This window comes from Lontra canadensis, unplaced genomic scaffold, assembly GCF_010015895.1.
Source record: "Lontra canadensis isolate GAN:19392208 unplaced genomic scaffold, GSC_riverotter_1.0 scaffold78, whole genome shotgun sequence".
Classification (NCBI taxonomy): domain Eukaryota; kingdom Metazoa; phylum Chordata; class Mammalia; order Carnivora; family Mustelidae; genus Lontra; species Lontra canadensis.
Window position 1 is genome coordinate 8,172,795 of NW_022631072.1, and position 12,636 is coordinate 8,185,430.

The window sequence follows — 12,636 nt, forward strand, 5'->3', positions numbered from 1 at the left end:
TAATACCTAAATCTCACATTCAGAGATACACACATTGAGCTAAATAGCTCATTTTTAAAACTGTGTCAAGATTATAACATTTTGTGTGTGAGAATGAAAGCTATTCTCTGAGAATTGTTTTCTTGTTTTTTCTTTTGTTTTTTAACTGTGCCCTAAATATTAAGCTCTATGTAAACAGGACTTAATTTTACTTTCTCACCTTTACCTTGGTAAATGAGTGCGTGTGTATGTGTTGTAAGAGAAAACTTCCCTGTTGAAAGAGAACCACTGGAGGCTTCTGTTAGAGGTTATAATTAATTATATTTATAAACACATTGACAACAAGTTTACTCCAAACAGACCAATAATTCACCTCCAAAACTTAAAAAAAATAAAATAAAATAAAACTACTCTATTCAAAAAGTAGTTACATGCACACTTGAACACTGATTTTTGTATAGAGTGTATGCAAGTTATCATTTGACAGTCATCTGATTTTAAGTAGAAGTTTTCTTTGTTACTGTTCTTGTGTCCTAGAGAAAATATAGTTTGGAAGCAAGAGTGACTTGGCATTGGGCTTTTTAAAAAGTATCTAAAATTTCCATTTGACTTGAGAAGGTTTGTATCAGAGGAACTGCCACATGCGTCCCTTGCTCTAGAAAACTTCCTAACCAAGAATTCTTACCATTTCTGGGGGGACCGAGAATTGAACTTTGTAAGCTGTTGGTTGTGCTGACAAGGTAACAAGCATCCTCTGGTACTGCTTCTCTGTCGTCATTAATTTACATTGTCTTGTAACATACATAAGAAAGATCAACCAAGAAACTACTATTTTAAGAACGGAGAAAAGCTACATTCACTGTTCAGCCTTGTTAGGAAGTTACACCATACAAGGCCAGTGCAGGCAATGACAGATAGCTACTAATAAAGAAGTTTCTTTTTTATTTAGGCACAAAGTGAAAATAAATACCACAAGGGACAAAAGAATAGACAATAACTGAACAGGTCAGGTACATGGAAGGATTATACCATTAGCACATTTCTTGCCTTTCACACTCAGTTTACTCATGGCGCTTCTGGGTTAACAGAGTGGGGGTGGGGTACAGTGTGGTTCATGCATGTTCAGCAGTTCCAGAGAACACAGACCGCTGCTCTAGTTTCTCATCTTCAGAACGATGTGAGTAGATGCTGCAGTCCAGATCACCACACTAAAAGCCCCCTCCCCCACCACCACATGCTCATCCTCACCTGGGAAAGTCATTCAGAAGGAGAACCACCCTAAATGAAGCCCTGCAGATTTTATGTCAGGCAGCCGTACTGCTAAATTCTAGATCCATCCCTATTAGCTGTGTGAAGCCTCAGGTTCTCCTTCTGTGAAAGGAGTATAAAAGCACCTAGCTAATAGAGTTGTTGTGAAGATGAAATCAAATGAATGTTGTAAGAAAAACAGCATGAAACCTGGCTCCCAACACATCTCAGACCACTACCATCTCCACCGTCATTATCACCTCCTGACCACCACCCTATCCAGAACTGCCATCTCTAACACCAATACCACAACTACCACCATCATCACCACCATCTCCAACACCAACACCACCACCACTACCACTACTACTACCACCAGCACCAACACCATATCTAAAACATCACCTCCAATAGCAGCATGACCACCACCATCGCCACCAGCACCATTACCACCACCACCATCACCATCACATCCCAAACCTACCTCCAATGCCATAACCACCACCACCACATCCACCTCCTCCACCCCTACCCCTGCCATCACAACCATCATTGGAGATTACCCAATCACCACTACTGCTGCCACCATCTACCACTGTCATCCTCATTTTACAGGTGAGGTGAGCACAAGTTATTTCCTGAAAATCACGAAGCTCAGAGGAAACCCAGGTAGAGCTCAAATGTGGGTATGGAATCCAAGTTGAATTCCTTCTAAGTCCATCTTTATCTCAGGGAGTCTAACATGGAAAAGTGGGGTGGTCTTAGTTTCAAAGGTCATTGCAGGGCTTCAAGAGTACCCAGAACTCCAGAACCCCCATGCCTCAGCCTCCTGGAAATGAAATATCCAAGGCTGTTTCATCACTATCTGAATCACCAGGTGTAAGGAAATTTCCCTGGGTGCCCTGCTATGACACCAGTCTGAAAGGCAAAGTTCTGTGCTACGATCTGTTTTTGCCCCCTGCCTCCCTCTCTTCTGCTGTCACCAAAGAACACAATGTCTATTCCCCTATCTGACCCTGTGGAGACATTATAAGAAGGAAAGAAAATGTCATCTAGAGCACAAATCCTCAGGAGAAAGGCAGGAAATGAAAAGGCATTGTTTATTTCGCCTGGCTCTACAGTGAGACAGCTGTGTGGGCCTGAGAGAAGAATGAGCCCCGGCTGGCTCAACCTTTGGCAAATAGATGGGCATTACGTAGGCAGTATGTCGAGCCAGGAGAGGAAGCAAAGGAGGAGATTTCCTTTAATTCTGCCCATATTGTTGACGGCTTGCTTTCCCTCCCAGGGCCTTCTGGACTTCCCCACTATCAGAGCAGAAAGTACAAGGCAGTGTGGGAAGCCAGGAGCTAAAGCCACTAGCTGCCGCAGTCTCTTGCTTCCTCGGCGGGCACCTTCCACAGGGCTCCCTGCTGTGGGCTCGTCCTGAACAGTTACAGAGATCATGGCTAGTGCCACTCACCCACCTTACATTTGGCTGTCCTCTCTTTCTTTCCTGCCACCTGGCCCAAAGCTACTTCTGTTCTATCCTCTCGCAAGGATAACACTTAAGAATCGCGTGGTGTGTATAATGTAATAGGGGCCTAACAGCTTCCCCATCCCCCCAGAATGTATCTCCCAGGAGCAGATGTCAGGAACCATGACAGAACATGATGGAGATATTTTATGGAAAAACATCTACTGTTCTCAAGACACTGAAACCCACAGGCAGGTTTCTACACCTGAGCTAGTAAGGACAGAGCAGCATAACAACAAATAACCCCACCATAGGTGTTAGACCCTCAAGATTGCTCATTCAAAGGAGTTAAGCATGCCTAAGTCTCTTCCCTGGGTTACCAGTGTCCTCAGGAAAAAAGCAAAACAAAACAAACAAAACAAAGAAAATTGCTTCCCACTTCAACAATTTAGTATAAAACCTGCTCAGTCTTTACCAAGAGGTTGGCTGTGCCCTGCTAACCCTGAAAAAATGGGACAAAAGGGGGAGGTGCAATGGGTTAAGGGCAGCTCAAGGGGGAACAGGATTCAGGTAAGTCAAAAGCATCCCTAGAGATCAACCACTAATTTACAAAGTGCAAAACAAAATATTGACCACATGTTATTAGAAATCTTGTAAATTTTCTTTAGAAATACAAGAGGCAATCTGGTAGAGAGGGACAAGCACTTGAGCTTTTTTTTTTAAAGTAGATCAGCTCTTTTATTTATATTTACCTAATTTAACATAAAACTCTTAACATGAGCTCTACCTTCTTTTTTTTCTTTTAAGAGTTTATTTATTCATTTGACAGACAGAGATCACAAGTAGGCAGAGAGGCAGGCAGAGAGTGAGAGGGAAACAGGCTCCCCACTGAGCAGAGAGCCCAATGCGGGGCTCTATCCCAAGACCCTGGGACCACAACCAAAGCCAAAGGCAGAGGCTTTAACTCACTGAGCCACCCAGACGCCCTGAACTCTACTCTCTTAACAGATTTTAAGTGCACAGTACAATAGTGCTAACTACAGGCTCAATGTTGTTGTATAGTAGCTCTCTAGAACTAATTCATTTTGCATTACTGAAACATTATACCTGTTGATTTGAACCCCTCCCTTTCCTCCCCTCCCTCTGCCCCTGGCAACCACAATTCTGCTTTCTGTTTCTAGGAGTGAATATTTTAGCTATCTCATATAAGTAGAATCATTAGGTGTTTGCTCTTCTGTGACTAGCTTAAAGGGACATATACTCAGATTAATTTAAATACCTTCACGGCGATCTAAAATCCCATTAAAGAAAATCACTGTTCATTGCATCTTTCATTCAGTTTGATAACCATCCCGTCTATTTAGTGAAATGGTCCATACTTTCAGGTTTAGCAAGATAATACTCCATCTTAAAAAACATATTTTTCTCTCTGGTTATGCCTTCTGTCCTTCAAAAGCAACTCCAAATATTTTGTCCAAAATTTAGACTTCTACAGTGTCCCCCATGTCTTCATAATGGTGTGTGTACCTATCAAAATATGAGTTATCTCATCATCTCCCACTTTAGAGTATAAGGAATAGATTTCTTCTGTTCCCTTCGTTATGACTAGCTCAGTACTGGGCACAAATCAGTAGCTTATTAAGCATGTGCAGAGTGATTGGTACAGGAATTCTATTCTAGTCCTAACCAAGTAAAGCAATCATCCCCCTCTGGAATGACCTTGAATGATGATTCAGAAAAGAGTCCATAATTTAAACACTTCAGTGTGTCTGAACTACGATATCTTCTCATTTGTTAAGATAAAACTTCTTTACATAACTATATTATAACCCCAAACTCTAGTTAGCAGTGGGAAAATGAGATTACCACAGTAAACATGGCAATCTGATTGACATAGTAAACAACCCTGCGGCACATAATCAATTTAGGCTTCTGGCAATATTGAATGGGAAGTCAAAATATTTTTTGGCTGTTACCCTGCCTTATGTTTGTAATAGTTCTGCATTCATGAAAACATATGCATTTATAAAAACACTTCTTGTACTTATAATTTAGATTTGCAGATGATACTACATGTGGTTTGGATTTAAGAAGAGACAAATATTCCACCAAAGCAGAAATCCATTAAAATCCTAAAATCATTTCATCTAAATTTCTTACATCAGCATATTACCTAAGAAAGTTTTATGTCAGTATAAAATCATGGTTCCATCATTCTAATAGGTTAAATGTATCAAATAAAATTCTTCTCCCATAAAGTAAATCTTGAGTATGTTGAATTCAAATAGGTACTAATGGCCTTTCCTGTCTAGCATTATTTTCTGTAGTGCTTTTCATCATTTCTGATTCCCCTAAAGATACAAAATTATTCTTCTGTTCTGACCACTTGAAGTTTTCTTACAATTTTTGTTTCATCTTTTTTTTTTTTTTTTTTTCTTAAACAGCGGGCTGCTTTCTTGCATTATACATTTGTCCTACTCTCCAAACTGAACTGCTCTCTTATAAAGCTAGGTCTTTACTCCCTGGAATTCTATAGAGCAAGAATAGAATACTGGTAATATAGGTAGCAAAAACAAAAGTATTTCTTCTTCCTGGAGTATAGTAATAATAATGCCATAGAGCCTATATAATACTGAAATTTTATTTCTTTTCTGTTTCTTTCTCCAGAAAAAGCAATATAAATATTGAGTGTCAAATAGCTATATTTGTTGGGACATCTTGCGTATCGTATTTCCTAAACTTAACAAAGTCACAATCGCTGTGTATTAAACGCAAGCAATGAATCATGGAACTCTATATCAGAAACTAATGATGTACTGTACAGTGACTAACAACATAAAAATAAAAGTCACAATCATACTTGAAAACATTATAGTCGTTAAAACAAAATCAATTTTGAACAGATCCTTTGATTAATAAATTATGTTGTAGCTAGGAACCCCCAGGAAACTGATTTGTTGAGCAATATATTCCATGCATTTTCCAACCCACACACCTCATCTTTCAACTCTGTATTTTAAATAGGTAATAGTAAATGCTCGTGATCTTTTGAGTCCTCCTCTAAAAGTATTGTTATTGGGTTATAACTAAGTAATTGAATTTGATTTGTATCTACATTATTTAATTAACCTTAATATTTTCCAGAACAGTCAAGCTCATGTTAGACCTTGGAAGACCAAACAACATTTTGTAATAATTATTACCACTAAACTAGCATCATTAAAAAACAACCATTAGTGGCTCTTCAAATTTGTGGATATCACCTACCAAACCACAAATCAAATTGGCATGTTCTTCATTTATTTTTTATTAGCTGTTAACATTAGACAGAATTCCCTGTTGAAAGTCAAGATTAGCTGGCATGGGCTTAGTATTTGTCATTGATTGAGTTTATACAAAAGCATGTGCTAACTGTTAATTATATCTATTAATGAGTTTTGCATTGTAATTTGAAAATGCCTTACTGAGAATACACTTTATTTAAGACTACAAGCACCACTTATCACTTATCAGTATCTTTTTCAGATACAGATTTTGATCTTAAAAAAGGTCAAGTTGAAATAATTCAACTCATTTATATTAAAATGTGAATGACTAGGTACGGATATGCTTATATTAAACATTTAAATGACTTCTACAAAAATGAGATCAGAGATTAGGAATCTATCTTGCTTTTGAAACTGAAGAGTCAGTAAAGCTGCCTGCCTCTTGATCTCCATCCCTGATTACACTGGACCCAAGGTAAAACTATCTACCTGTCTTTATGGCTTTTTAAAATAGGCAATCTTTAAATCTAGGCTTTTCCTAGCATCTCTTTATGGTGCTCTGAAAAGAACCATAAATTCTGGCTTTGTGCACAACATTAAATAGAAAAGCAAAAAAAGATTTTTTTTTAAATAGTTAATAAAGTTCACTGGCATCAACAGTCCTATGTATTGTAGGTTTTTAAGAAAGTCACCTCTCAAGATTAATTATGTAATTGGATGAGACGTAAATTCATTCTTCAAGAAAAACTGGGTTGAAGTCCACATGGTCCAGCTGATGACAAACTCTGTCACTTGGGTCTCACTGTGTGGACCTGGCATTAGAAACAACTTCCAGGATAAGAATGACCCATGAAGAAAAGGGCAGAGAAGGAGAAGAAGGAGAAAAACAAGGGACCTTTGATAATATCATGTTTTTCTAGAAGCATTATGTTGAAATCCTTGGTGCCTAGCTGAAGGCTAAGTCCCAGTCACCTAAACAAATTTATTTAAGCAACAGAGGTGGTGAGCATCTACAAAGCTTGTCAGTACTCTATAACCTCAGGATGAAGACTCTTTAAAATAAAAATTCTAGAAAAAAAAATGGAGGGCTGTAATTTTATCCCACTGATAAGTAAGATGTTTGACATCTCTAAAATTTCATATTTCAACTTAGTGAATAAAATACAGTAAGAGTTTTTATTAAACCAGGAACTAGTGATTGATCTAGAATACTCCTAAGAACACACACACACACACACACACACACACACACACAGATGGCATGCCAATAATACTACCCATCCAACCAATTTTCACAAGATATTTAAATCTCTAAAGCTGGAATTTGGCAATATTCCTTCCTTAGCAAGAATTAAATCAATTTAATGGCATAGGGTGAATGTTTTAAATGGAGTTTGGCAGAATAAATTATTCCATCAAATCACTGTCAATTTTTTTTTCCCTTCTTCCTCTTCTACTTTGTGTCCAAAAAAAGGTTATTTATCTACAGTTTGGTAAAGTCCTGGACAGCAGAATCGATAAGGAAAGACTGCCTCTCAAATAAACAAGTACAGAGCCATTCTTTTTAACAAAAAGCAAGACCAAATTTTCAGGAGAAAACATCCTAAGTAAAATGAATAAACAAAATAAAACACCCATTGGGTCATATTTAAGTGCTGCCCTTGTGAGTTCATTTAAGAATATTCAATACTCCTTTAGTAACATGCAATATACTTTTACATGGATTACAAGGGCCATCTAATACGACAGGGTTCCATAACTGAAATGATTAGAAAATATAATGAGAAAGAATTCCTAACAAAGGATTCAAGTTCATGAGCTAATTGTGGGCAGGATTCCATCCAATACAAGGCCTCTGGGAAAATCCTTCCGTAAGTATGTAGGATATTCATTTGCTTCTATATTACTATCTTTCAGTAAAATACATGTCCAACAAAACACACCTCAACACGTGGAATATTAACAATATAGGAGCCAACATAAAACAGATATTCATCCAAAGTTACCCCCACACATCTGAAGGTGGATATTATAATCTCTGCTTTGAGTTCATCATGATATCGTACTCAGTAAGAGTTCATCTCTATAATACAATATCAAAGAGAAGTAAAAAGGAAGACATCTGCAGGAACATCTCTTCCCTCTGCCCATTTCCACCCCCGTCCCCCTCCACCCTCTTCTTTTAGCAAGAGAAATTTCATTTTGGAGAGAATGTACTTGGCATTTGACACATCACATAACGTTTACGCAAGAGTTAACCATTTTTAGAACAAACTGTATTATATATATTTTTTCTTTCCTGGAAATTCCCAAGTGATTCAACCAACATGATCAATCATTGTAATGTCCTCTGTTGTATTGCAAATATTATAGTTTCCTTTGTTCCTTCCTTTCCTCCTTCCTTCCATCCATCCATCCTACCTTCCTTTCTTCCTTCTTCCTTCCTTCCTTCCTTCCTTTTCTCCCTCCTTCCTTCCTTCCCGTTTAGACACTGCTCATTGAGTCAACTTTCTGGCTTGCATTTGGTGAGTGTAATGCCCCGTCTTAGGCAAGGAAGGAGGAACAGTTCTAAACAGCAGCTGTCAAAGGCAGAATCATTGCACAACCAGGCACCTGGTGTTACATTAGCAAGTGTCACCATGCAGTGCCAATAGGAAGAGTAAATTGTTCCCAGTTCTTTTCTCTGATCTGTTCCCCGTCAACGAGGAGGCTTGGACAGAATCGTATTCTCTCCCCATCGCTCTATCAGTAGGGTAGAAGGGTTTACCTAACCATGGAAAATAAAATCAGACTAGAACTCCATAAGAGCTGTATGACTTTTCTCACACTGGCATAAGACTAAAAAAAGCAGGGCTGGTCATTAAGTCCTAATTAAGCATTAGCATGTAAGCAGAAACATTATCTCACATCGTCACAAACACACAGCATCAGATAAAAGCAGCAAAAAAACATTCCAGTCAGCCTTGGTAGCCAGGAAATTCTTTTCAAAGGTGTTTCCTTTTTAAGCTTTCCCAATTTGTACTCAGTAATAAGTTAGGGACTTAAAGTAATGTTCTAAATATTCGCTTTCGATAAATAAGTAAATAAATAAATATTCCCTTTCTGTGTGTGTATTATGTGATTCAAACTAGAATACAAATTTCCCAACCCATCATAAGCGGTTTGATAAATTGTGTCACAAAACTCATTCTATCATAACTGCTATAATGTACTTAAACTATGCAAAAGTACAGAAGTTAAAAATAGAACCAAATTAAGATCTCTATATGGAGCAGATTGATAAGTGTGGCACAGCAGGGGGCATTTTCAAGTGGTCTTGTATAGCAAATATTCCATTCCTTGTGTGCCATTTAGTTTAAAAAAAAAAAAAAATGACATCCACTCTCCCATCCACCAAGGCACTCCACCCCACACACAGGTATAAAAAAACAACTTACACAATTTCATCGTTCTGGAATTCAAGCTCTCCACAAGTGTCCTCGAAGTCCTCGCCTCCGCCTCTGGCCGTCCCTTCGATGGTTTTATAGGGAACGATAACATTTCCTCGAGCTCCAGATGTTCTCAATACCTTCACCTCCATAATGCCAATGCTCTCACTCACGTGAGTCACAGGCTCCTCAAAGGTAAAGATGCCTGCGTGGTCATCATCAAAAATGGTCACAGTGGCGGTGGAAGGAGATCCGAGGCAAGCAAGTGTAGAAACATGATTGGCTTCCAGGATGCCATCTTCTGAGGCATCACAAGAGACTTTGACATTGCTCAAATGCACAAGGAAATTTTCATCCTCCTCAAAGATATCGTCATCGATGATGCCAACTCTGATTTCCTTCTGGGTCTCACCAGGCTTGAAGACCACAGTTCCTTCGGTAAATTCATAATCAGACCCAGCATTGGCCGTGCCATCCTCTGTTCTGAAGTCAACAAACACAGTGTTAGTCAAATCGCCACCTCTGCGGATAATGGTCAGGGCGACAGTACCGCAGTTCTCCAGACACTGATAGGTCCCTTGTTCAAAGAAGATCTGACTCACGGGGTCATTTTCTGCCACTTCAGTGTTGACCTCATGCATGCTGACAGCCTTCCTTGCCTGGTCAGCTGCGTGCCTCTTTAAAATGTTGCCGGCTCCAGTCATCAGGCGGGTAGCTTGGATGCGGTAAAAAGCTCGACTCTTTTGCTGCTGACTTAGGACTTGGTAGTTAGCTAATTCTATTAATTGCTCTATTTCTTTCTCCGGGTGCTTCTGCTTGAGCTCCTTCAGAATCCTCGCCATTTCTCGCCTGGCCTCTTCATCATCTTGGTCCCTCTCATCGACCTCTAGAACAAGAGCGCCATCTAAGAAATTGTCAACGTGGGAATTGACCACTTTCCCATCCATTTCAATTTCAGTCTTGGAAGATGGCCTGTCTCCTTCATGCTCGATGATCATTCCCCTCTGTTTGCCGGCCCGATACCTCTTGTAGACATACTTATAGAAAAGAAGCCTCCTATCTGCTACCCAAGCGAACACGACACAGATGGGAAAGAAGAAGAAGGTAAGTAAACCTTCCCAGACCTCCACGACCCCAGGAGAGATGACGGACAAAATAATGTAAAGCCAAGTATAGGCAAAGATGCTCCAGGCTGCTGTCACAAAGAACACACGCAAATGCTTTATCTTCCTCGTCTCTCCATCTGGGACCACGTAGACACAAAGGGCGATAATGATGAACATATTGAATGCAGCACTTCCCACGATGGTGCTAGGACCCAGGTCTCCTGCAGTAAAGTTATGGCCGCACACTTCAATTACGGAAAGGAGAATCTCTGGAGCAGAAGATCCCAGGGCCATCAAGGTCAAGTTGGAAACCGTCTCGTTCCAGATCCTCACAGTGGTCTTGGTGGTCTCTCCATTGGGTTTCTTTATAGTTATTTCTTTTTCTTGAGATGTGATGACTTCTATAGAGGACATGAACCGGTCAGCAATGATAGAGACTCCAAGAAACATGTAGACCATGGCCACAAAATACACAGTAGCTCTAGCAATTTTGTCTCCAAAGGAAGGGTCTTGGGGCTCCCAAATGGGTAAAATCACCCCCTTCTTACAGTAATATGAGCCAGTACACTCGCCAGTTTCATTGACTTCTCCTTCCATTTCTATCTCTGCACTTATAAGGTCCACATGGGAAAATAAGAGAGCCACAATGGCTAACAGATGACATCCCATCGAAAAGGTAGGTGAGGGTCTTAACTGCAGCATGTTGTACAATGGTAGACTTCCAAGTGTCCCAACCTACTGGGAAAAATAAGATGGAGGGAGGGTGGGGAAAAAAAAATCACATCATCAGAGCCAGATCCAAAGCATGACCAATTACTGATTTTTATTGCTTTTACCAATGATTTGTTTAAATTTGACTACCATAATACCTATGGTGAATAATTATTCTAAGTATCCATCAGTGATTAAGCAATCTTTTGAAAAATTTACAACTCAATCTCTCCACGTGTGGATTTTCTACTTGTAGTCTCCATTCACTGAGCAATGTACACAATTGATTTATTGGAAATGAAAAGTTCAATTATAACCTTGCTTTGTTGAATACATAGTTATGCAAGCCAATAAGGGGAGGAAAAAAACCTTTTGATGCATTAAATAATTTTCTCCTTGTTGCTAATGCAGATTTTCTTTTAAATTTTGGTTAGTACAATTACCTTCCCAGAAACCGTTTCATTACCAAAATCACCTTATTAAGACTGATACTTTAAAGTTCAGACTCTAAAAACCTAGCCAACACAAGGCCTTTTGATGATCTTAAATTCTGGAGCAGACCCTGTACCGCAGTTTTTGAAATCACGTCCCATTGCACCAAATGGACTTGGAAACACAGAGATCTCTTCAAGCTTTCCTACAAAGTCAACGGAAGTTGTACTTGAGGGGGACAAGAAATCTTCTGTAATACAATCTTTCCGCACGTTAAGTACAGTTTTGAAAAGCACATTTTGCTGAGAGCACATTTCCTCCTCATTTTCAGCAAGCCCAGTCAGTGCTCCTGTATGTTAGCAGCTGGGCACTTGGGTCTCGAAGCACAGTGCTCCACATCTGGGGACAGATCTCGCACGAGAATCTGTGGCTGTCTGCAACAGGAAAGGGAGATAACAGTCCTGGGTCTAGTTATGTGTTAAGACCCTTGTCTGGCAGGCTGTGAAATCAGCTTTACCAGTCATAAAATGTTCCTTCTTGGGGTTGATGTCATCCTTTCCATGGCCATTCTAAAATACATATTAGTTCTACAGAGGGTTCAAGTGACCAAAAAAAAAAAAAAAAAAAAATACAGGAGCTGTAACTCCAATTAGCTCATGTGACAGAACAGCAGTGACCACAAACTACACATCTGATGAAGGGCTGCAGGCCGTTACCGATCAAGCAGGAGAGTCACCGAGCCACACAGGGCCTGGTAGACGAGGCCAAGGGGCAGACTGAGAAACCATGGCTCTGAATTCACCCACCAGCTCAGGCAAAACGCCTCTCTGCCCAGATACCACTTCTGCCCCCTGAGGCTTTGTAAGGTGCTGACGGAGAGGAGGGTCTGCTCTAAGTCAGGGTAATTCCGGCCTAGAAGGCCAGTTCCAACATCAGACAAAGTGGTGGCAAGGGGGCGTCCTGAGTCAGAACATAGTCTTGTGGCCTGATAAAAAGTTCACAGTGGAGCTAGA

At 39.8% G+C, this 12,636-nt stretch overlaps 1 protein-coding gene across 17 annotated transcripts in view; it reads right to left on the reverse strand.

Moving 5' to 3' along the window:
• The window catches only part of SLC8A1 (solute carrier family 8 member A1), a 374,640-nt gene that overhangs the window by 289,767 nt on the left and 72,237 nt on the right, over positions 1–12,636 (reverse strand). For 13 of the 17 annotated variants that reach the window (XM_032881999.1, XM_032882012.1, XM_032882011.1 and 10 more), the window contains exon 2: positions 9,384–11,215. In XM_032881999.1, coding sequence (XP_032737890.1) covers positions 9,384–11,215 — 1,832 coding nt within the window. Of the gene's footprint in view, positions 1–9,383; positions 11,219–12,636 lie in introns of all 17 variants that reach the window. The other 4 variants (XM_032882003.1, XM_032882005.1, XM_032882004.1 and 1 more) reach the window with 1 other exon arrangement.